Source organism: Akebia trifoliata, chromosome 15 (genome assembly GCF_017979445.1).
Source record: "Akebia trifoliata isolate Shusen 1 chromosome 15, ASM1797944v1, whole genome shotgun sequence".
NCBI lineage: Eukaryota > Viridiplantae > Streptophyta > Magnoliopsida > Ranunculales > Lardizabalaceae > Akebia > Akebia trifoliata.
This window is the reverse complement of record NC_141389.1, coordinates 3,963,786-3,989,333: the sequence shown is the minus strand read 5'-3', so window position 1 is coordinate 3,989,333 and position 25,548 is coordinate 3,963,786. Positions and strand designations below refer to the sequence as shown.

Sequence of the window (25,548 nt, the reverse complement as noted above, 5' to 3'; positions counted from 1 at the left end):
GTTAATTTTGATAAATTTAAGAAAAATTCGGAGTTTATACAAATGATGTTATTTTTGTTTCTTCCCAAAATCTATCATCTTCTTTTGTTTTTTAGACTTGAAGGCTAAAGAAGATAGCATTTTGAGGTTAAAGGATAAAAATGTTACCATAGTTAATGATTAATTGATAAATCATCAATCAATTTATCGATTCAATAATTTAATCGGTTGAATTCTTCTATGTAGACTTTTATGAATTTTTGGAGAATTTCGTGACTATGGTGTGATCTGGTTAGGATCACACCATAGTGACTATAGTCCAAAGCTTATTACCAAAGGATTAAGAACTTATTGAATCAAACATAATTTTTTTTTTTTTTTAATATTTATGAAAATAGACAATCCTAAAAGGTCTTGATATATTAAAATTTCTTAGCAGATCGATAACAATTAAATACGAATTCAACTCAAAATCCAATCAACAAAACAAAAACACACCATGACATTATCAAGTATTAACTCTTTATTAAGATAACTAGCTCTTTAATAGGCATATTTCCATGACATGTTTAGATAAATGCTTTCCTTCCCCTCTACTGCCATAGATAAGACAGTTCTCATTCATATAATCTTTCTCTTAATTAACTAAAATTGATTGGATACACAGGTTGTCCATTTGGAAAAAAAGAGTCCAAAATTTTGCTCAATCCCTGCGCTCATGAGATTCTCATTGAACATGGCAAACACATAAGTGTCTATAGGCCTTCCTGACCTCTTCGGCGTACCTCCTTTCACATGGTTGATCAAATTCTGGTTGTAGGTTCGCGCATTGTCGATTGTTGCAGCAGCACCACCAGCGGAAGGCCATCCACTCTCCGATACAACAATTTCTAAAGCCGATCCCCCCGCCTTCTTTAAAGCAGAGTATAGAGCGTCATCAATAACATCAAAGAGGTTTCGATATTGAAATTGACCATCTTGATTAACTATGTTAGATTTAAATAAAGCACTCTTTTGGGCTCATCATGATTTTATGGACCCTACATACCTAAAATCGTCAATTGGAGATATCTAATCATTGGATTTGAACATTTAGTAGGCCACCTTAATGTGTTCCACACCTTAATGTCATTCGAGAGCCGACTAATATTAATAGTTGTCTAAGTGGGACTTGTGTTACTAGATTCATTCCTACTGGATCAAATCGAACTAATGATCCTAAAGAAACAAATTATCTATGCCTATTTTACGAACGGGTGATGGACCACAAATCCAAATTCGAACCCACAAACCAAGTATAACATAGCTAAAGTGGGACCAAACCTTACTAAAATGGATCGGGTCTATTGGGTATTTGGATTCGGGTTGCAATGTTGGTGGATGAATTGTGGACCAAAAGGTGGGTAGATACTTAATTGCAAAGCTGAAAAACTTGACCCAAACCCAAGTTATATGATGGCGTCCGTGTTCAAAGTCAAACTCATTACCAATATTACTTAAAGGACCCCAGTGGAGGAATTTCTTTTTAATTAATCCATGAGTTTTGAGTGGTTGCTTGATGGTCCATTTATTTATATTTCTATTTCATAATGGTCCCTCAACCTCATCTCAGGTTATAATATTTTTGAAAAATCAACTTAGGTTTTCCAAAGACGATTTCAATCATTTCTAATGATTTTTTTTTTTATCTTGAATGGCGAACAAAAATAATATGATTCTAATTTTAACATTTAGATGTATTTTTTGCATTTATTTCAATGATTTAAAATAAAAAATAAATAATGAAATTGAGATTCAAACAAATTTATACACTGTTCAGATCACCAATTGTTTGTTGTTCTGAACCTAAAAGAATTGTTTATTCACATATCTTTATTGTATAATCTGATTTTGAAAGATTTTTATTTATTTATTTATATATTTTTGTTGCTAGTGCTTAGGGATATTCCAATTGGTCAGGCAATTTTCAATATCATTGATGGAATATTTTCCATGTTAAAAACATCTAGATTTTCTAAATCTTAACTTGTTTTTCTTGAAATAAATTTCACTAAAGAATTTATTTTTAATTAAAAGATTAACAATTCCCGGATTGTCAACGATTTATTCTCATAATACGGTTATTCATTAATCAAAAGGATATGCAACAATTTGTCAGACGAGATGTTAAATTTATAATTTAAAATTAAGTATATAGTCATCAAAATTTTAGGTTATAACAAAATTCAGTCATGAACCTCTAGAAATTTTTAATATTATCTTTGGTATAAAAGGGATTTTAACTCAATTGTTGGTAGGTTGGAACTTTTACATCTTAGTACCTATCTTTAAGGTTCGAGAGACATCTTTTAGTTACCCTGAAAGATAATATTTCAAAATGATGTATAAATTTAATCTTAATATCATAACTATCATTTTTGTTAAAACCAATAAAATTATCATTATAAGAAAAGAAACGACTTGTTATGACGGGTTTTTAGCCATTTTTCCTTTAATTAGAAACGGTTCTGATCCGTTTCACTATCGAAAGCCGTTTCCCAAAGGCGCTTTAATTTATGTTACAAATATTTGGATAAATCATTAAGGTCTCACATTCGAACAAGAGCGAACAAATCATAAAGCTACATCGTTAACAAACGAGTTCTCCCATTTTCGATTTTAAATCGATTTCTCCAATCTTCGATTTTGACAGGGAAATCAACTAGTCTCCCATCTTCGATTTCATCTCCAAACCCTCTCATCTTCGATTTCAACATGGAAATCAACTACCTAGCAAACCATCACTCTCACTTCTGATCTCTGTTTCTCAAACCCTAAACATCTTCGATTTCATCACAAAACCGTCGCCATCTTTAATCTTGAGAAGTAAATCAGCTAGCAAATTAGGGTTTACAGCCGTTGAAGCCATAGAAAAGAATATATTGAAGATAAACCTGAGCTGTGCCCTTTTCTTTCTCCAACCGACTCATAATGTAAGAAATTTAGATAATTTCTTCTTATTGTTTTACATAAATTGTTGCTTGTGAATCTAAATTAAATTTACTCAATTTTCTTCAATTAATCCATGATAAACCATAGTTCTTCATCTTCGAGCTAGAAATGCATTCTAACTCGACAGTTTTTTTATTTAATTGGTATTGTTTTTATTGTAACCCTATAATCTGCTGTGTTTCCCAACTCTAACCTGAAATTTCTATTTAATTTTTTTATTTGTGGGATGATATGCCAGGAGAAGGCCCAAATTAGATCGATTAGTTTGCAATTTTTATTTTATTTTATTTATTTATTATTATTATTATTATTATTTGCATTCTTGTCTACCCCAATTTCAGTAGATAGTCAGGAATTTAGTGTGTTTTTGACATAAATATATATATATATATTATTAATGTTATGGCAGAAAATTTTCCATTTTTTTTTCTTGAGGAATATTACTCAGGAATTCAGTTTTTTTATTTTATTTTATTTAATTGAGTATTTAGTGTTTTGGGAGAAAATTAGGCAATTTTATGGAATTCAAGTTGATTTTTATGGAATTCAAGTTGATTCTTGAGTTTATTGTTGATTTTCCCTTTTGATCATAAATATCTATATGTTTTTGCTACTCATTCAAGGTTGATGGAGAGTTTGATCTTTTAGTTAAAGTCAGTTGGTCTCAAAAATGTTTATACGTTGCTTTGTTATCTATTTATTTTTTTTAGAATTTTATATGAACTTAATTATAATTGTAAACAATTACTAAAATTGTTTGAACGAGTGTTATAATGTTGAGATTATAATTTGTGTCAAACCTGTGTAATTTTTGTAGAGTGTGTTTTAATATTTAATTTGGGTTTGATAAATAATTTAAGAAATTGGGGTATAATTCAATTTTTTCACAAAAAAATTGATTTATTATTTACTTATTACAAAAGTTAAAGTAAAATAATATTTTTTTATTTTATATAATTCTAACAACAAAAACTATTTTTTGCAAAATTTTCCAGGATGTGCTCAAACAGTAGAAAATTTTCCACGAAATCTGTGAAAACTCAACTCATTTGTTGCAATGTGGTAGGTATTTCATACTAAATTGCTTTGATTGTTTAGACCGTACAAATGTTACCCTGTAAAGTTAAATTCATTTTTGCTTAATATTCTCCATATGCGTAGATAGCTAATAATGTTATTTTGTTATATTTATTTATTTGTTTATCGACACATGGTAACAATAAAATGACTAAGAATTCAATATTTTCTTTCCATATATTTTATGCTTTATGTTGGATTGTACATCTTTTTTCATTTTTTTTCTTTCTTCTTAGGCCTTGCTTGGTACAAATCTCTCGTATTTTTGGTAATACTCATGAATTGCTCATGTTTTTGTGGTTCATTTTTAGAGCATTATTTAATCAGGCTTGGATATATAATTAAAAGTTCTTAGAAGATCGATACCTATTTAATACGAATCCAACTCGAACCCAATCAACAAAACTAAGACATCTTAATATTAACTCTTTATTAAGATAATTAGCACTCTCTGCATGTGATGTGCGGGCTCTTCCGGTCCCCCTACTCAGACATAAGTTCGGACACCCTCATCATCCAAAAAAAAAAGACAACTAGCCTTTAATAGGCATATTTCCAATACATGCATGCAGAAATGTTTTCCTTCCCTTCTATCATAGATACAAATAATTAATCTTTCTCTTAATTAACTGAAGTTAATTGGATCACGAGGTTGCTTCCGTGGCAGCAACTTTCACATCTTAACAAAAAGGTCGGAAGATCAGGTGATGGTACCAAACTGAAATTAATCATGTACATAGGTTGTCCATCTGGAATAAAGAGTCCAAAATATCCCAAATAGGGACGACTCCCTTCGCTATTGTCATTCCCATTGAACATGGCATACACATAAGTCTCTGTAGGCCTCCCCGACCTCTTCGGTGTACCTCCTTTGACATGGGTGATCAAATTTTGGTTGTAGGTTCGCGCATTTTCTATTGAAGCACCAACACCAACAGCAGAAGGCCATCCACTCTCCGATACAACAATTTCTAAAGCTGATCCCCCTGCCTTCTCTAGAGCAGAGTATAAAGCGTCGACCATAGCATCAAAGAGGTTTCGATATTGAAATTGACCATCTTGATTAACTATGTTAGATCTGAATAAAACATAATCAAGAGGGACACTTGAGGGATTACCAACGTGACTGAAGTAAGGGTACACATTGGCTAAAAGTGGTGCTCGATTGGTTACTAAGAACCCTATGATTGGGTTGATAAATGAACGCACGTCGGACTTAAAGGCGCCTCGTGATGGTGGATAGGATTCACCAAGAAGACCTGTGTCGACCGCGGTTGACACCTTGATTTGGTTTTGTAGGCCAGCTGATGCAATTGCATTATTAATGTTTCGCATAGCGGGTAAAACATAGGAAGCATTTGGGCTGTCAGATTTTACTTCATTACCAACAGCAATGTACTTGAACCTTACATTAGAAGTGTAGTTCCTTATATTTTTCTCAACCCAGTTATTAGCAGCGGAAGCATCAGATGCTAGAAGTTGAAGGTCTGTGTTTGGCACACCGAGCATGAGTTCAATGTTGGATCCTCTAAGGGCTTGTAGAATTGCTTGGTCAGGATTGTAAATCCTCATACTACCTATGTTCATTGATCTATATAAATCAACAACTCTTTGTGGTGATAGATAATTGTTCCCTAGCATTCCGTAACAAACTCCAATGGATTGTACACCTACATCAATTCAACGAAGAATTAGACAACTTCAACTTCCCCATACAAATGCATGAGAGTATGCGCATGGTTCGGTGGGTGTGTGTTTATATATATAATAATGACTTGTAGAAAGAACTCATGACCCCAATCATTTAAACACACAATCCATTGGTTGATACTTTTCCTTGGATAAGTATCTCCAAGATATGTGTTAGGAGGATAGGCATACAGGGGCGGAGCTGGTAGGGCAATTGCCCCCCACAAAACTTTGACACCCCTATATTTTCAACTAATTACATGTCCCATTTGTCCCCACTCCCTCACTTCTCTCCCCATTTGCTCCACACCCTCACTTCCCTCCAATCCCCCCCCCCCCCCCTTTTCCCTCTCAATTTTTTGTTGATGACATTGCCTCTTGGCTAGGCCTTCTTATATATTAATTGGAAATGACTTAAATATCCTTTTCTTCAATTTCTAACCAAAAACCTATGAATTTTTTCGTAAGACCATTCATCTTCAAGTTCTTCAACCATACAACTAATCATTGTTTGCCCTCACTACAAGAAAATCCCTGCTCTGCCGCTGTATGCATAAATCTCAATCATTAGATTTTGAGTGTTGATAATATGATACATTTATTTTTGCTCACAGCCCAACAGATGTTTGACATGTGACACAAATGACATCAACAATAGAGAGATCTTCTCTCTATTGCCACACTGCCCCCACAAATTTATGTTTTAAGATTTCAAATCTTAAAAAGGGTCATTGGGCTCCACATTGATTGATTATCACATTGACAGTCCAACATCACAGCCTTTTAAATTTCAAGAAAATATTCATGTTCAAAAAAAAATATATATATTTTTCGAGCTTGATCCGAGGTGTTGATAAATTTAAAAAAAAATAAATTTAATTCATATAATTTTATCCTATACAATCCCATTGCATCGGTTCATGTTTTTGAATGTCACAAGGCGATCAGATTAGAAAGTTTTCTTTTTTTCACTATGAATAGGAGAGAGAAAGGGGCATGCTTAATAAAATACGTCATATTATCAAAGATTTTGTATTTATACAATTGGGGTCATTTATTGTCTCATGAGTCACTAGAACCTTCGTGAAGACTTTATTTATTCTTGTGAATTCTCCAAGTCAATGGCTATGAAATATTCATGGAAAACTATAAATATTTGTCCCACCATTTGGACCCATCAAGTTTAATCCTGATTAGCAATTTTAAACTATTGGATTTGAACATATATTTCATCAACGGTTTTAGAATTATGCTTCCAATTGAGGATTTCAAATCCATGATTAACAAAGAGAGCTACTATTGTCACACCAACTATTACTAATGCCACACCAACTGTGTGTAATTCTTTGGCGATTTACGTAAGAATTGGTGTATAGTAAAAGTTGGTACAATAATAGTAACTCTCTTTAAAAAATCACTAAAATCGATATCATATTGCCAGAATTATCAATCAATTCTATGGAATCCTAACTTGTTTTCCAAAGACAATAAAGGACATTTTCACGAGTTGGCCGTCGATTGGGTATTCTTTTAGAGGCATGAGGAGATTGCTGTGGAGCATTATACCTTTCGCAATATGTTGGGGGGTGTGGCTAGAGAGGAATAGACGCATCTTTGAGGGGAAACAACTGGATGGCACAAATATGATTGTATCTATTTTGGGTCTTTTGTTTTATTGGTCTAAAGTTTATAAGGAATTCAGGAGGGTGTTTTTTGAAGATTTTATTTGCAATTGGGATGGGATTCTTTGTATTTCTCGTGAGTAGCGTCTTTTGTAAGGTCCTGCTAAGTTGGTCATCTCGACTGGCCTAGCTTTGATTCATGAATAAAATGTTACTTATCAAAAAAAGAAAAAGAATTATCAATCAAAATTTACGTGACTAACCATAATCTAATAGTTAGTAATGCTTCCTCTGTGACTTGTACTTCTAGGCATGTTGTGGGGTAGACCTTATTTTAGAGGTTACCCCATGTACTAGGGTAACCAGGTAACTGGTTATAGTCGATTTTCGGAAATTAAGTTTGTCTTAAAGATTACCCCATCTACTAGAGTAACCAATTATAGCCAGTTTGCCCTCCCCACACGGTACACTTAAATGTCTCGTGTGGGGAACCACGTAACCGGCTATAACTCCCCCACATGGTCTACCAAAGAAAGAAAGAAAAAGAGAGAGAGACTCACTTGTAAATTCTAAGCTAGCCAATAGCAGTCCAAGAAATAGCAGAATAGCTGCCATTGAGAAGAAGCTACAATTTCTTATATATCTCATCATCACCACCACCCCTTGAATCTACTTTGTCGAGAGAGGCGTGAGGCATGAGGAGTTTGTAATCGATGTGAGTTAGTGTATTCACCCAATCTATACAAGAGGGCATAGAAAGCTCTTGAATGAATTTGGTGGGTTGGTATTCTTCATTGGTCTTCAAATTGATACGTATACATTGTGGCTTGTCAAGTCATATGCCTTGCCAGACCATACTGTCCAGGTCATATGAAGACCAAGTCCAATCCATTAGTTGATTATTTAGTGGAGGTAGTTATACTTGAGGGTTCATGTCAGGTAGTGCGAATAAATTAGTGGAGGTAGTTATGCTTGAGGGTTCATGTCTTCAGTACCTGACTCCATTTTCTTAGCATTGTGGTTCCTGAATTCTAGTGATTAGTTGTTGTTTGCTTTTCCAGTTGTACGCCTATAAATGGCCAAGTTCTCATTCAATAAAGGTATGGATAATTACACCAAATATCTCCTCTGATTCTCTTTCTTTTCTCATTCTATATCTGTAATTCTTTTTTTATATTTATTAAGTGGTATCAGAGCCGGCTCATCCATGGATACCCGTGGAAAGTTGAATGCGGAATTCCGCACTGAAGTTAATGAAATACTTGCCAGCCACGAATCCCGTTTCGATCAAATTCTCAATGAATTACAAGTGTTATGGTTACAACAAAATCAACCAACCATACCACAAACACAACCTACCATCGAAATCAACTCGTTTGCACAAGGGGAAACATCTCAGACCCGAACCACCGCACAAACCTCAGTAGCCAATCAAACACAACTCAAATTATCATTTCCCAAATTCATTGGTGAAGACCCCCACGGGTGGATATACAAATCCGAACAATACTTCGAATTTAAGGGAATCACTCTACAGCAGCAAGTTCAACTAGCATCATTTCATTTAGAGGGAATCGCCCTCCAATGGCATCGGTGGTTCATGAAGTTCAAAGGTCCTCAAACTTGGGAGGAGTTCACCAAAGCCATTCTCCACCGCTTTGGTCCAACAGATTACGAAGATCCTTCTGAAGCTCTGTCTCGACTCAAACAATTTACAACAGTTGCAGCGTACCAAGAGTCCTTCGAAAAACTTTCTCACCGTGTAGATGAATTACCTGAAAGTTTTCTTGTAGGTTGTTTCATAGCTGGGCTCAAAGAGGACATCCGTTTGGATGTTCGGATCAAACAACCAAAAACCCTTTCCGATACCATTGCTATAGCTCGTCTGGTTGAGGAGCGAAACACATTGCAACGAAAAACCAGCACTCCAAATCGCTCGCAGAACTTCACAACATCAACACGATCATCACCAAATCCCGCAGCCGGCCTTCTCAGTCTCTTTCCAGGTATGAAATCGACCCAAATTTTAGACAATTCACAGATTCCTATCAGGCGTATTACGGGACAAGAAGCAAGAGAGCGACGACTGAAAGGTCTTTGTTATTATTGTGAGGAGAAGTTTGTACCGGGGCACAATTGTTCGCGTCCTCAGCTTTTTATGATGGAAGATGTACAAAACGACGATCCTTGTGATGAGGACATAAGAGACGAGATAATACCTAGTGAGTCTCTTCCAGAAATTTCCTTTCATGCAATGGCAGGTACCACCCATCCGCAAACCATCCGCGTGGTTGGAAAGCTGAAAAACAGAGATATTATAGTCCTCATAGATGGTGGAAGTACGCACAACTTTATTGATCAAGTCGTGGTGACGAAGTTCGGATTACCGGTTGTTCGTGACAAAACATTCCAAGTTATGGTGGCTAATCGGGAAAAGATTGACTGTTCGGGTAAATGTATGGCTCTCACTTTCGTAATCCAAGGATACCCCATCCAAGCAGATTTCTATGTATTGCCGGTGGCAGCTTGTCAGGTTGTTTTGGGGGTGCAATGGCTGGAGACACTTGGCCCTATAGAAACCGATTATCGACAGCTTACGATGACCTTCAATCAAAGTGGGAAGTCTCGGACCTTTCAAGGTTTGAAACATTCCGATACGGCTCCAATAAACAATAAGGAACTATTGCATTTAGCAGGTGGTGGATTATTTATTCAAATTATTCCTTCAGCTATTACCACCGTCCATCATGACCACCCAAGTGACATCAATGAAATCATTACTAAATTTGCACATGTCTTCACTCCACCAACTAAACTTCCTCCAAAGCGTATACAAGACCACCGAATTCCTCTATATCCAGACCATGGCCCTGTTTCTGTCCGCCCTTATAGATATCCTCATTATCAAAAGTCTGAAATTGAGAAAATGGTACAAGAGTTCCTTGACTCTGGGTTGATCCGACCCAGCAATAGTCCCTTTTAATCTCCCGTATTACTCATCAAAAAAGCTGATGGCTCATGGCGTTTCTGTGTGGATTACCGGGCCCTTAACAATGTCACTATTAAAGACAAATATCTGATCCCCGTAATCGATGAGTTGGTAGACGAATTGAATGGAGCTCAGTATTTCTCTAAATTGGACTTGCGATCTGACTATCATCAAATACGCGTGAAGGAGGAGGATGTGCACAAGACAGCATTCCGAACCCATGCAGGGCACTACGAATTTCTTGTTATGCCGTTCGGCCTAACCAATGCGCCATCAACATTCCAAGGACTCATGAATGATCTCTTTCGATCCCATCTCAGAAAGTTTGTCCTAGTGTTCTTTGACGATATTTTAATCTATAGCCGATCTTGGATGGAGCATTTGCAACACCTACGCACAATATTGTTGATTTTATCTGCTAACAATTTATTTGCAAAGCAGTCAAAATGTCGCTTTGGTGTTTTACAGGTGGACTATTTGGGACATATAATATCATTGGAAGGAGTAGCTGTCGACCCTTCGAAAATTCAAGCCGTCTTGGATTGGCCGATCCCAACCTCTTCCAAGGGTGTACGCGGATTCCTTGGCCTTGCGGGGTACTATAGAAAGTTCATCCGAGGGTTTGGAGTGATAGCTGCCCCCCTAACCCGTTTGTTATCCAAGGAAGGGTTCCGTTGGACTATAGAATCCAACACAGCTTTCACCAAAATGAAAGAAGCACTCACCTTTCCTCCGGTGCTACAACTCCCAGATTTTTCATTACCTTTTATGGTGGAATGCGATGCTTGCGGGGTGGGAATCGGAGCCATATTATCACAACAAAATCGCCCCATCACATTTTTCAGTGAAGCCCTCAAAGGGGCAGCTTTGACTCTTTCAACGTATGAAAAGGAAATGTTGGCTATTATTAAAGTCGTGCGTAAATGGCGACCTTATCTCTTAGGTAATCCTTTCATTATTCAAACAGACCACAGAAGTTTGAAATATTTGCTTGAATAGAGAATCACAACACCCGCGCAGACTTGATGGTTGCCAAAGATTTTGGGATATGATTACATTATACAGTACAAAAAAGGAACCAAAAATCAAGGAGCCGATGCCCTTTCTCGCATGGCTGAGTGTCAATTTTTTGCTATCTCTCTACCTATAGCGAATTGGTGGGGCCAATTGCAACAAGAAGTTTCTACTGATCCATATTACTCCCAGTTATCTAACTCAAGTCAACAAAACTATGTTCGACGTGATGGGGTTTGGCTTAAAAATGGGAAGCTTCTCTTGAGTCCCACTTCTTCTTTACTTCCAGCTGTAATAAATGAAGGCCATTCTTCATCAACGGGTGGCCACTTTGGCTTCCATAAGACACTCAGCCGCCTGAAGGACAGTTTTACTTGGCCCGGAATGCATACATCAGTGAAGGAATATATACGTGGTTGTGATGTCTGTCAACGTTGCAAATATGATTGTCAAATGCCAACAGGTCTTCTTCAATCCTTGCCTCTTCCTGATCGAGTTTGGACCGATATCTCGATGGATTTTGTGGAAGGGCTGCGTTCCTCTCAAGGTCACACCGTTATCATGGTAGTGGTCGACCGTTTAACAAAATATGCTTACTTTATTCCTCTTAAACATCCTTATACAGCTCTTACCGTGGTCAAGGTGTTTGTGAGTCAAGTTGTTCGTTTACATGGGATACCAGCCTCCATTGTTAGCGATAGAGATAAAATCTTTCTTAGTAATTTTTGGAAGACTTTGTTCCAGCTACAGGGCACAACACTTAAGATGAGCTCCAGTTATCACCCTCAAACGGACGGACAGACGGAGTGGTGAACCGAACCTTGGAACAATATCTTCGTTGTTTCACGAGTGAACAGCCCAATAAATGGATTGATTGGATTCCGTGGGCTGAATACAGTTACAATACAACCATTCACTCATCCACAAAAGTTTCACCATTTGAGGCAGTATATGGGATACCTCCACCGACTTTGCTATCATATGTGCCAAGAACTACTCGAGTTCAAGCTATTGATGCCTGTCTTCGTGCTAGGGAAGACATTTTGCAAGATTTGCATCATCATCTGATTGTTGCCCGTGACAGAATGAAGACACAAGCAGATAAGCATAGGCGCGAGGTTGTTTTTAACGTCGGGGACTACGTGTTCCTTAAGCTCCAGCCATATCGTCAGAAATCCGTGGCATTTCGTAGCTCTCTTAAATTAGCCCCATGCTTCTTCGGGCCATTTAAAATTCTCGCTCGCGTTGGAGCTGTTGCATACAAGCTAGAACTGCCTAGTGGTTCTCAAATCCATGATGTAATCCATGTAAGTCTTTTAAAAAAGCAATTGGGGCCAAGAACTTCGGTTGTTTCGAATCTTCCCCGAGTTACTGAAACTTGTCCATTCTTCCCCAACCTGAAACAATTCTGGACAGCCGCATCATCAAAAAAGGCACCTACCGTTTGAAAACCGAAGTTCTTGTGAAATGGGCTGGCACAACCCAGGAAGATGCAACGTGGGAAAATCTTTGGCGCTTCTTAAAGACGTACCCTGATTTTATCCTTGAGGACAAGGATATTTTTAGTGGGAGGGATTGATACGTATACATTGTGGCTTGCCAAGTCATATGCCTTGCCAGATCATACTGTCTAGGTCATATGAAGACCAAGTCCAATCCATTAGTTGATTATTTAGTGGAGGTAGTTATGCTTGAGGGTTCATGTCAGGTAGTGCGAATAAATTAGTGGAGGTAGTTATGTTTGAGGGTTCATGTCTTCAGTACCTGACTCCATTTTCTTAGCATTGTGGTTCCTGAATTCTAGTGATTAGTTGTTGTTTGCTTTTCCCGCTGTAGGCCTATAAATGGCCAAGTTCTCATTCAATAAAGGTATGGATAATTACACCAAATATCTCCTCTGATTCCCTTTCTTTTCTCATTCTATATCTGTAATTCTTTTTTTTTTTATATTTATTACAAATTTCATCTCCACTAAGGAGAGAGAGATATTGAGAGGTCCAAAATTAACACTTTCCCAGTCAATCACCCCATAGAAACTAAGGGCTTGTTTGGATACCAGGAGCAGAACTACTCTTCCAAAGAACATGAGTTGACGTACTCTATGGAGGAGTTGGAAAAGTAATTCTGTGCAGAAAGGGCGTTTGACAATCAACTCTGTGAAGTACTGGCAGAAGTACTTTTGTGTTGAAAGTCTATTTGGGAAGCATACTGACTTCTCATGACTTCTAGAAAAAAGACCAGAATACCCTTATATTATACCAATTACTGTTTTTTATCTTTTACTGTCATAATATGCCTTCAAACTATACTGTTTTTAACATTTTAACTATAAATATTAATATAATATAGTATAATATTTTAAATATTAAATATTAAATATTAATATAATATGTTTAAATTCATTATACTCAAAATTTTAAAAAATTTGATAGACTGTTTTTGACAATATGACATAATATTAAAAAAAAAAATTAACAAACTGTCTTTTAGTGTCATAATATGCCTTCAAACTATACTGTTTTTGACATTTTAACTATAAATATTAATATAATATAATATAATAAATATTAATATAATATATATAATAAATATTAATATAATATAATATAATATTTTAAATATTAAATATTAATATAATGTGTTTAAATCCATTATACTCAAAATTTAAAAAAAAATTGACAGACTGTCTTTTAGTGTCATAGTATGCCTTCAAACTATATTGTTTTTGACATTTTAACTATAAATATTAATATAATATAATATAATATTTTAAATATTAAATATTAAATATTAATATAATATAATATAATAAATATTAATATAATATTTTAAATATTAAATATTAATATAATGTGTTTAAATCCATTATACTCAAAATTAAAAAAAAAAATAAATATTAATAAATGTTTCTTTCGTTTGATTTAATGGCAAATGAATTAGGAATATTTTCATAGAAAATTAATAAAGTTAAGGGTATTTTGGTAAAACGAACTGTTAGATTTTGACTCCCCACAAGATGAGTTTTGAGAAACAGGTTTTCTCGACTTCTTCACAAAGAGTAATTTCTTGCTCTTGCACGGAGTAACTCTTCGAAGGAGTTGTTCATCCAAACGACTTCTAACTCCCTGCAAGAGTCAGAAGCAGCCAAGGAGTCCTATCCAAACGCCTACTAAGACTTTCATCATCATAATTTTCACAGCTGTCCATTTTGAAAAGTCTTGCGCTCTAGAAGTCTTTTATTTTATGAGTACCGATAATCTGACTTAACCACTTGGCAACTCAATCGACTTACTTAACGTGACAGACTTGGAAACCGTAGATGTGCTTTCCTAGGATACATAACTATAGTTCCCATAGACAGATGCACTTTTATATTCCAAGGAGACCGCATCTACAGTTTTCGAGTCTGTCACGACTCTTATTTTATTTATGTTTAATTAGACTTTATATAATATATTCTGTACTTCTTTGGAGCATTGAGGATGATGCACTCCTTTGTATACAATGCATTTGGTCTATGAGGCCATATAGTGGAAGGACCCACTTTTTATTGTTTAAATCTTTCAATGGGATGTTACACTCTTTTAGGTTCATTAGGATTCACTACGCCATAATTCGCCAAAAACGACTGCCCCTACAGTCGTAAATGGAGTCGTTTTAAAAGGAGTGGTTTTTTAATTGCGACAGCCTAAAACAGTCGGAAAACACGACTGTCCTGGGCAGTCGGAAAAAAGCGACTGTCTTCGACAGTCGGAAAAAAACGACTGCTGCTACAGTAAAAATAGGATATAGCGACGGTCAAATGAGGAAATAGCGACGGTCAGTGACCGTCGCTATAGGGTATTTTTAAAAGAAAAAAATATTTTACACCAACCCCCTCACATGTTGCTGAATATTGGAGATACCCTTATATTTTGAAATTGATGACCTAGACCCCAACTAACAACATGAAAAGACCCAAATACCCCTCATCTTCAACTTTCATAACACTAACTATATTTGTAACTACCAATTATGCAAATGTAACTAGCCATCTAAATTCTAGTCTACAAAGCGATAAATCTAGAAACATTATGCAAATCTAAACCAACTTTGACAAAAACTATGCAAATCTAACTACCAATTAAATCACATTCTTGACACAATTACATGGAAAAACTGCATAGGGAATTGCTACTTTCAGAGCCTTAAAAGTGTTCTTATCTACTCAAAAGAAACATTTCTTTGTGCTCTGAATGAAATGCCAAAAAAGGGCTCTGGAAATGAACACTAGAATGAACCATAAAATTTAAAAGAACTTCAATATTAACATATATAACTGCTCATCTTCATGTAGGTTTGGTTTTAATAAATAAGGGTTGACATTGTTGTTGCAACTTGGAAGGTATATTTAATGAACTCATTCTTCACCCCAAAATCATCATTAAGTTTTCAAAATATAAAGTAAAATGAAGGAAATAATATTGAAATCTTTTTTTTTTCCTTACTAGTGGTATCTGAAGCTTCAATGTCAAGTGTGGAACTTCCCTCCAAGATCTGCAGCCCTCTGGGCAAACAAAACAACACCAAAAAAGCTCAATCAGAAAAGACATAGTCATCATCATTGTCTAAAAGCAGCAACGACAAAGACTATTATGCTTAGTTCACATAGCATTAAATGCTCGAGGGAAAATTCAGATTTATGATGCAACTCGATGTTACTCTGATCTATTTCTGGTTATCAGGATTTGTGAGTGATTTCTTATTACAGATACCTCAACATGAATCATGATTACAATCAAACTAATCTTGTGCGAATAAAAACTAGAGTTATGGTAGAATATATTAAACTGATATGTAGAGTAAGAGCAAGCAAGTTGAAGAAATCAATGCATCCATCATAAGATATGATATAGAACCATCTTTGCAAAACAGAACCCAAAACTAAGGAATTACCTGGAATAACTTAAAATGTTTGGCAGCCTTTAGAACTTCCAACGAAGATGGAGAATTACCCAAGACTGATGGGAGATTTTCCTCTATAATTTTCTCAATATCTTCAGCTGTATATGGTTCCTCATTCAAAAATTCCTGTAACATACAGAAAAGTGATAACTTGATGTATGGTGTAATGCTATATAGATTTAAAATATATGCATACACTAAATGGTCAAAAAGTGTGAAGTTCTTGTTTTTCCTTCTTCCCTTTTAACACAAATTTATCGAACATGATCACACTAATAAAAAAATTTAAGCAGCATAATCAATTAGTTAAAAAACTAACAACATGCCATCATAGAATCCCGATTCTGACTATGTAATGACTGGTGCCTTATAAGGTAACTCGTTGGAAGTAAAAATTTATGAATGGTCACTTACAGTGTCATTGAACCGTGATATGGAACTCTTTAAGTTGAAAAAAAAAATACAAGAGAAATATTCAAGTTCTGCAAGAGAAATACCTTGACAGCCAGGACAGGATCAGAAGAGCCACGATTACTCGCAAAAGATACACATAAACCCTCAACATCAGAGAGAGTTTTCACTTTGGAAATTGCCTCCTCTGGTTTCATTCCCAGCTTTATACCAAGCACAATCTGCAGAAATGTTCAGGAACCACATTGTAACTGGAATCAGAACACAGTACAAAAACAACAATAGCTGAAAGTAAGATAGCCATTCAACTTCCAAAACCTTCGATCATGTTTTAAAAAATAAAAATAAAAATTTGCTCAGCAGAGTTCAGAGAAATCTGGGATCCATAATAATTGAATGACATTTCTAATTTATACAAGTAGACTTATTAGTTGCAAAACAAAACTTTCTATATTTGACGTGGCAAACACTGAGGAGTCTGTGAGGACTATGTGGAAAAATTGTGTGAGGAAAAAAAAAACGAGTCACACGAAATAAAGGCAAAAAAGTCTCTCTTAATTACACGTGGTGTTATTGGTGGAAGGAGTTGGGATCATTGAACTTAAGTGACTCGTGTCATTACAAGACAGCTCAACTTAAATCTAGAAAAGAGTTCAAAAAATAGATCAGCTCAACTTTTCCTATAAATATGTTCATCTATAATTTAGGTCATTACCCTCTTTAAATCCAAGCTCTACTTTCCTTATCTCAATCTACAAGAAGCTATCGTCTTGCAAATGGAAATTTCTGCTATTCAAATAAAATATAAGCTGCAAATATGCTAAAAATTTATTTCTGAAATCTAGAAAAGTAATGAAGTACATGTTACTAAATTCACATGGATTTGGCTACATGAAATCCATATGCAAGTGGGGGTCTGTTATTGGTCATTTTGAATCATAAATTTGTAAACTTAATACAGCCAAACAACGGACTAAAATACTTTTGTAGAACTTAAAAGGAAAGGCTGAACACCTTTGGGAAATTTGCATCAAAAGCAGCCATTATAACGATGGTAGAAGAGCAAACAAAAGCAGCCGAGCTTGATAATCCAGACCCTACATGAACAAGATGTCACGTAACTTTGATTTTTCTCATAAGAAAAAAAAGAAAGAAAAAGCAATACCCAATAGTGCAGTAATTAGCGGCAAAGTTGTCATTATGCACAAAATTGCAGGGAACAATACCTGTAGGAACTATCCCATCAACTAGTATATCAAGGCCAACTGGTACACCAACATCTAGTCCTTTGGATTTAGTGAATTCATGAAATCCTTTGTATCTGCAGAACACATACCAGTTTTTATCAGCAAGGATATTCAGCAATCCTTGACAGTTCTCGCTACCTTGCACAAATCAATGTGAACTATATGGCAACCACAAGAATATTATTTTGTTATAATAATACCTGTGATGAAGCCAGCAAACTTGTTGATTTTCTGGGTAGGGTCCACTATTTCAATGGTTAGGATGGGTATGATGGTGGGCCAAAGTATGATATGTGATGCTGGGTGACGAACCTACTATTTTGAACAGAGATTTGCTGTTTTGAAAGTTATGTGCTAAGCTGATGAACCAATGGCATGACGCCATGTGTATTAAATGAGCAAAAGTGATCGGTGAGTGAAAAAATTCCAGAAGAAAAGTTGACTAAAATGGAGTGGCTTACGCCGATGTTTGTGGATCTTTCGTTTTTAACATACAAGCAAATGGCACGTGGAATGCACGTGTAGAGAGAAAGTTGTGTACAACACGCTTGTTCAAGTTCACATGTATTTTAATCTTACATAAATCCTAATTTTTGTAATACAAGCAAGTTTGTAAATGGTACTTACTAATACCATATCATTGATTATGTAAACCACCTTCCTATGTCCTGCCTTAACTCCAAATTAGCCTACATTGTGCAAGGAATGGCACTATGATTGCTCCATCTCTGGCCTTGGTAATTGCTGGTTTGACCATATAGGCTTATGGTAGGTTGAAGTTCCTGAAATCTTAGGGTAGGTCATATACTGATGAACTAAATAAGCTAGTAAAATGAAGTTGTAGTGGTCTATTGTCACACCAGAATCCAAACACTGAATATGAATAAAGAAGCACAAATTTGCATCTATTTGTTTATCTATAAAACTATATCTAACAAAGAAGCCCATAACTTGATCTATACACCAAGCTCCATAACTTGATGCAACTACACAAGCAACGGCATGTATAAACTGTCGGTGAAAGGTTCACCAACCTTGGACAACATAATAGAGCAAATACACTTGGTGTAATATTGCGTGTGGACACCAGCCTAAATGACTGAGAGCATCTAGTACAAGAAGTACAAGCCAAATACATCAAAGAAATCAAATAGCATACATGAAAGTTAAGAATACATGTCATATCTAAGACAAACTTTTGTTCTTCAACAGGATTTTAAATTTTGGCTCAGATGCTACTTGGCCGGTTCATCATTGTCAAGTGGCAGCAATACTATTTGATCATGTGAGCATTTTGGCCAAGTTGAATCAAATTATACAAAAAGTTGTGCTTTTTCAAAGTAAGCTTCTCAGCCAGGTTGGCACCAATTCGTATGGTTACTGATGCAAAAACTAATTGACGGTTTTTATTTATATTCCTCTTTATCCAGAGACCTCCTTTGTCCTTACCAGTGGTACTCGTAAAAAACAACTAGATCCCTCCTTAACTTGACATCTTAATAGCACCCCAATTCTAGTTTTTCACTACATCCATTTGATTTATAGTGATTCTGATAAATGTGAGATACTCGGATGTTAACTTTGACTCTTATGCCTAACATTCATTACTAAAGGTATAAATGAATAGATATACACACAACCTTGACAGAGTGGTTCATAACAGCAAAATCATTCAGCTGATAATAAAATAGCTATGAGGCTGGGGCAAGGTAAAGAATTTTATGTGTCCATGTCAGAATCAGTTAATTGTGAACAAGGGCCCACCCATGAAAAGGATAATGGGCATTTTGTTTCAATATCAAGGGACCTGAGAACCAGATACCACAATTTTAAATCTGAAAGCTGTAAATCACAAGGCAATTCTTCATTTCTATAAAAAGAGAGAAAGAGAGAGAGATAAAAGAGAGAATAAGACATTTGGAAAGTGAAGGATTATGGAATATAGTGGAGAATTCAACTGGTGCAGTCACATTGATCTAGACATCACTTAGAGAATGACAAAAAGAGCAAAACAATCTTAAATTGCTAGATCTAAGATTCAAATTTCTATATGCAACTCTAGTAATCAGATCTAAGTAAAACCACTTCAGGGAAAGTATAAGTTATATGCAGAAATTCTCTTGAGCCATAAAAAAATGCAGAATATTTAAAAATAATAATTCCTTCTGAGAAAAATTAATCAAATAAAGAGACTGGAAATCTCTAATCTTGATCAAGTCTTAATGTGTAGATCAAATCGGTGGATCCTAAATATAATCAAGTTCTTTATCACAACAGATCCATAGCATAACCTCAACCTTTCTTATGCTAAAGAAGTGAAAGATCAACTACAAAGGAAAAATTCCATCAGAGACCGATGGAGCTGTATCAAATTTGTGAAAAAATAAATCAGATAATAAAATTATTAGGAGTCCAGGGTCCTTAGCTTCTATAAACACAAAGGACCTCCTTCAACAAAAAAAAAAAAAGAAATAAAATCACACAAATCATCAAAACAAGAATACTTGCAAATCAAAGACATTTTCTTGAGCCTGAAACAAATGCAGATCAAATTCAATTTATTCTCACAAAATTGAAAAAAGTAATGGATCTTCTAAAATTTTCAGAAAAAGAGGCATATTCAGATCTCAAATTGATAAATATGAAAGATAATCAGATCTAAAATTGAGCTTAAAGAAGTGTAAGAAAGGCAAGAACTCATGTTCAAAACTGAAATTAAAGAGATATAACAGCTAGATCATGATATAAAACTCCATAACCAAACCCTAAAACATGCTTTAACATTGAAGAAAACATTTGAAACCCTAAATTAATCAAGGAAAATCAGAGATTCAATAAAAACTTTAACATACCTGAAGATTCGATCACAAACCAAGCAAAGGGAGGGAGATCGAACAAATCACTAAAACCTTCGATCAAACTCCGATCGATTCTGCTCTAAATCACTAAAACCTTCGATCAAAATCACAGATTCTGTAGAGAGAGATCGAGCGCAGGTCTTTCGATCAAACTCCGACCATTTACCTTCTAGATCGAAACTTAGAAGAAGACGACTTCAAACTTATTGAAATCGGGATAGCTTCGAGTAAGAGAGAGATCGATTCGAGAGAGAGAGTAACAAACAGATTCGAGAGAAAGTGAGAAGAGCGACGGATTCGACAGAGAGAGCGAGAGTGAGAGTGAGATACAAGCAGCGAGAGAGAGAGAACCGAGCGAGAGAGATACGGTCTGAAAATAATTTAAAAAAAAATTTGTTAGAGTGGCTATTGGCACCCCAAATTTTACTTATTTTGTTGAAACGACGCTTAAACGACGGTTCACAACTATCGCAATTAACGACTGCCTTTAGCAGTCGTTTTTAGCGCAATTAGGCGTCGCCAAATCCGCAATATGACGTAGTGATTACATGATCCTTTTACACCCAAAATAGTTGAAAATTTTACGCCACAAATAATCATAACAAACAATATAAAAAATTAATGCAAATCAGATCTAAAGAAAGAACACGACACAAATATTTTATCGGTCGGCATTGATGAGATCTTTTCACTATTTCTATGAAAACTAAGGTTACAATCTCTCGATTACACTTCCTCTAAGAAAAATATAAATATCTCTCACTCCAATCATAAGACTTTGCTATTAGGATTGCAACTTTGGCAGACCGATACTAAGTGAAAAGAAAAGTATAAATTCGACTCGACTCTTTAATTAACATTAAGTGAAAAGGGGGTTAATTTTGATGGTCCTTGGTGTCAAATTTACCCCTTTTTCATGTAATGAAAACCCGAACCCAATGGATTCAACCTGACCTTGGGTTAGGTCTCGGCATAACTTGCTAGAATTGGGGCCTGAGTTTGGGCAAAAATATTTAAAAATATTGACTGAACCAAACAGGGTTGGGTTCGAGCATAGACGTCAGGTTGCCCAAATTGCCCGAATTTTTGAATTTAGTTAATTATCATCTTTTTATTAACATTTGCTTATAAGTTAATGTCTGTGAACTTTGAAATATACTTCTACGACAAATAATTGTAAATTTTATATTTTATCTTTACATACCACTTATTTTATATAAGTCATTATCATTACTAAATTATCTAATATTAATGAGGAATGAGCCTACCTGACTTGCGTTGGGCTTGGGTTGAGAGTTTCATGCCTGGGGTGGGGTTGGGCACGACACAGGTTGGGGTTTGTCATTTGTGGGTTGGGTGCAGGATCTCCAAACCACCCAACCCGACTGAGTTGTAGCCCAATTTGCTATGATATATAATCCGTCGAAAGGCGAACTTGATCCTAGAACAGATAGTAATAAAATTTGTGTACAGTCCCTGGTGTACAATTCCTTCTATTAATCTAAACCCTACCACCAATATGATTCAAGGTACTAACATCACAAAAAACATCATGATTAGTGATATCTAACAGCCGGATTCAATTATTTGGTGGGGCTAAGAGTGATCAACGCCCAATATTCACCCGACCCAAGATCTGACAACATGAAGGACTTGGATCAGAATTGTGTTTAGTCAAGAGTCAAGATTCGAAGTCAATGGGTCAAATAAGAGGATTGGGGGGGGGGGGGGGGGGAGGGTATTAAACCACTAGACCACCTTCGTTTAGATAAAATGATGTTAATTTGTACAAATGATGTTATTTTTGTTTCTTCACAAAATCTGTCTCTTCGTTTGTTCTTGAGATTTTAAGGTTAAAGAAGAAGGCATTTTGAGGTTAAAGGATAAAAATGTTACCATATTTGCCAATTAATTGATAAATCATCAATCAATTTATCGATTGAACAATCTAATCGGTTGAATTCTATATAGACTTTTATGAATTTTTGGGAAATTTTTGGAGAATTTTGTGACTATGGTGTGATCTGATTAGAATCACACTATAGTGAATATAGTCCAAATTACCCAAACATAATTTTTTTTTAAACATTCATGAAAATAGACTACCCTAAGAGGTCTTGATATATTAAAATTTCATAGCAGATCGATGCCAATTCAATACGAATCCAACTCAAAATCCAATCGACAAAACTAAGATACCATGACATTATCAAGTATTATCACTTTATCAAGATAACTAGCCCTTTAATAGGCTTGCGGCCATAGATAAGACAGTTCTTATTCTTACACTAATACACGTTAATCTTTCTCTTAATTAACTAAAATTGATTGGATACACAGGTTGTTTATTTGGAAAAAAGAGTCCAAAATTTTGCTCAATCCCTGCGTCCTTGAGATTCTCATTGAACAAGGCAAACACATAAGTGTCTATAGGCCTTCCCGACCTCTTCGGTGTACCTCCTTTCACATGGTTGATCAAATTCTGGTTGTAGGTTTGTGCATTGTTGACTGATGCAGCAGCACCACCAGCGGAAGGCCATCCACTCTCCGATACAACAATTTCTAAAGCTGATCCCTCGGCCTTTTCTAGAGCAGAGTAGAGAGCATCGACAAGAGCATCAAAGAGATTTTGATATTCAAATTGACCATCTTGATTAGATATGTTAGATCTGAATAAAGCATAATCAAGAGGGACACTTGATGGATTATCGACGTGACTGAAGTAAGGGTACACATTGGCTAAAAGTGGCGCTTGGTTGATTACTAAGTACTCTATGATTGAGTCGATAAATGATCGCACGTTGGCTCTGAAGGCACCTGCCGATGGTGGAAAGGATTCTCCAAGAAGACTTGTGTCAATTGCGGTTGACACCTTGATTTGGTTTTGTAGGCCAGCTGATACAATTGCATTATAAATGTTTCGCATTGCGGGCAAGATATTTGCAGCATTCGGGTCTCTAGGATTTACTTCATTACCAACAGCAATGTATTTGAATCTTACATTAGAATAGTCCCTTATATTTCTCTGGACCCAGGTATTAGCGGCGGAAGCATCAGATGCTAGACGTTGAAGGTCTGGATTTGGCACACCAAGTATGACTTCAATGTTGGATCCTCTAAGGGCTTGTAGAGTTCCTTGGTTTGGATCATAAATTCTCATCTTTGCTATGTTCCTTGATCGATATAGTTCGACAACTTCTTGTTGTGATGGTAAATTGTTCCCTAGCCTTCCGTAACAAACTCCGATGGATTGTACACCTTCATCAAATCAGCGAAGAATTAGAAAACATTGAATTCCCAATAAAAATGTATCAGAGTACACATATATATGGGCTAGGTTCCCTTGACTCATGAATAATGACTTAGGTGAAAAAACACATGACCCCAAACATTTAAACATAAAATACTGTGGTTGTTACTTGTCCTTGAAATAAGTATCTCCGACATATGTATTATTAGGATACACATAAATCCCAACCATTGGATTTCGTGTTTACATGGTCAGGATCATGTATTTTCACACAAGTCATATATTTTTCATGAGTCACAGAAATACTTTGTCTATAATCCTGCCTTCACTATGTCAATGGCAATAAACACATTTATGAGATTTAATCCTGGGTTAGCAATTTTTAGCTGTTGGATTTGAACATTTCTTTTGTCAATGGCTTTAGCAATACGTCCAAAATGTATTCCAAACCCATAATGAAAAAAATGTCAAATATTTTGGATAGAAAATATCAATTATCAAAATTTATAAATATAAAAAGCTATAGTATGATTGTTGGGTCATACTCCTGCTGTGACTAATGACTTCTAGGCACATTGTGTGGTAGGAAAACTTGTTTTAGAGGTTACCCCGAGTATTGGGGTGTACCAGTTATAACTGGTTTTCCCTCCACCATATGGTGTGCCGAGAAGGGTTAGTAAAGCTATAACTGGTCTTTCGTTCCTATAGAATAGGAATGGTGTCTACTTGACACATTTTGGTTGGAGATTAAAACACACTGGGCTCTTATCCAAGCCGTTCTCTGTAGTGCATGCAAAAAAATGTATTTAATCTCCAACCAAAACATGCGTGTAGACATCGTATGTTGCTATAGGAACGTTTTGGTTGGACTTTAAAATACATTGGGCTCCTATCCAAGCTGTTTTCTATATTGCATGCAACACGATGTATTTAATCTTCAGCCAAAACATGCCACGTAGACATTGCTATAGGAAAGGAATGCCTCTTTGGATTGCGACTCCACACCAAATAGTGACATAAACATATATGAGAGAGAGAGAGAGAGAGAGAGAGAGAGAGAGAGACTTTTCAATTCTAAGCATGCCATTAGCAGCCCTAGAAGAAGAACCATAGCAGCCATGGAAGGGTTGTTAGTATTATAAAATGTAGCCATTTAGAAGAAGAAGCTACAATTATCTATATATCTCATCACCACCAACTCTTTGAACCCTTTATATAGGGAGAGAAATGGGTCCAACATTAAAGAGATAAGTGGTTCCACACCACTTACTAGTCAAACACTCCATAGAAACTACAACCTTCACCATCTTAATCACCACTTTACTTAATGCATTTCTATCCATCCATATATGGTCAAGTCTTTGATACCTATCCCTTTTTTTCTCTCCATTTCGAAAAGTATGGGCCTTGAATTCTTTATTGTATTTATGTTTGGTTACAATTTTCAATACTCCTTCGGAGCATTGAGAATAATACT

At 35.7% G+C, this 25,548-nt stretch overlaps 2 protein-coding genes and 1 pseudogene across 3 annotated transcripts; all 3 read right to left on the bottom strand.

The window, feature by feature from the left end:
- Positions 1–620: 620 nt before the first annotated feature.
- LOC147383994 (glucan endo-1,3-beta-glucosidase-like) lies at positions 621–8,160 on the bottom strand (annotated as a pseudogene). Its single transcript, XR_015173086.1, has 3 exons — positions 7,919–8,160; positions 5,038–5,717; positions 621–888 (listed from the first exon to the last, which is right to left on the bottom strand). The product of XR_015173086.1 is annotated as a glucan endo-1,3-beta-glucosidase-like (transcript).
- Positions 8,161–15,571: 7,411 nt separating this feature from the next.
- Positions 15,572–19,125, bottom strand: LOC147383993 (galactokinase-like). The gene is made up of 6 exons (XM_086426711.1): positions 18,591–19,125; positions 17,943–18,037; positions 17,731–17,813; positions 16,803–16,937; positions 16,297–16,431; positions 15,572–15,907 (listed from the first exon to the last, which is right to left on the bottom strand). Exons 3-6 carry the CDS (start codon positions 17,758–17,760, stop codon positions 15,872–15,874), a joined length of 336 nt encoding a protein of 111 aa, XP_086282837.1. The 5' UTR covers positions 17,761–17,813; positions 17,943–18,037; positions 18,591–19,125; the 3' UTR covers positions 15,572–15,871.
- A 3,842-nt stretch (positions 19,126–22,967) lies between these two features.
- LOC147383992 (glucan endo-1,3-beta-glucosidase-like) lies at positions 22,968–25,265 on the bottom strand. Its single transcript, XM_086426843.1, has 2 exons — positions 25,137–25,265; positions 22,968–24,079 (listed from the first exon to the last, which is right to left on the bottom strand). Exons 1-2 carry the CDS (start codon positions 25,222–25,224, stop codon positions 23,136–23,138), a joined length of 1,032 nt encoding a protein of 343 aa, XP_086282969.1. The 5' UTR covers positions 25,225–25,265; the 3' UTR covers positions 22,968–23,135.
- Positions 25,266–25,548: the final 283 nt, after the last annotated feature.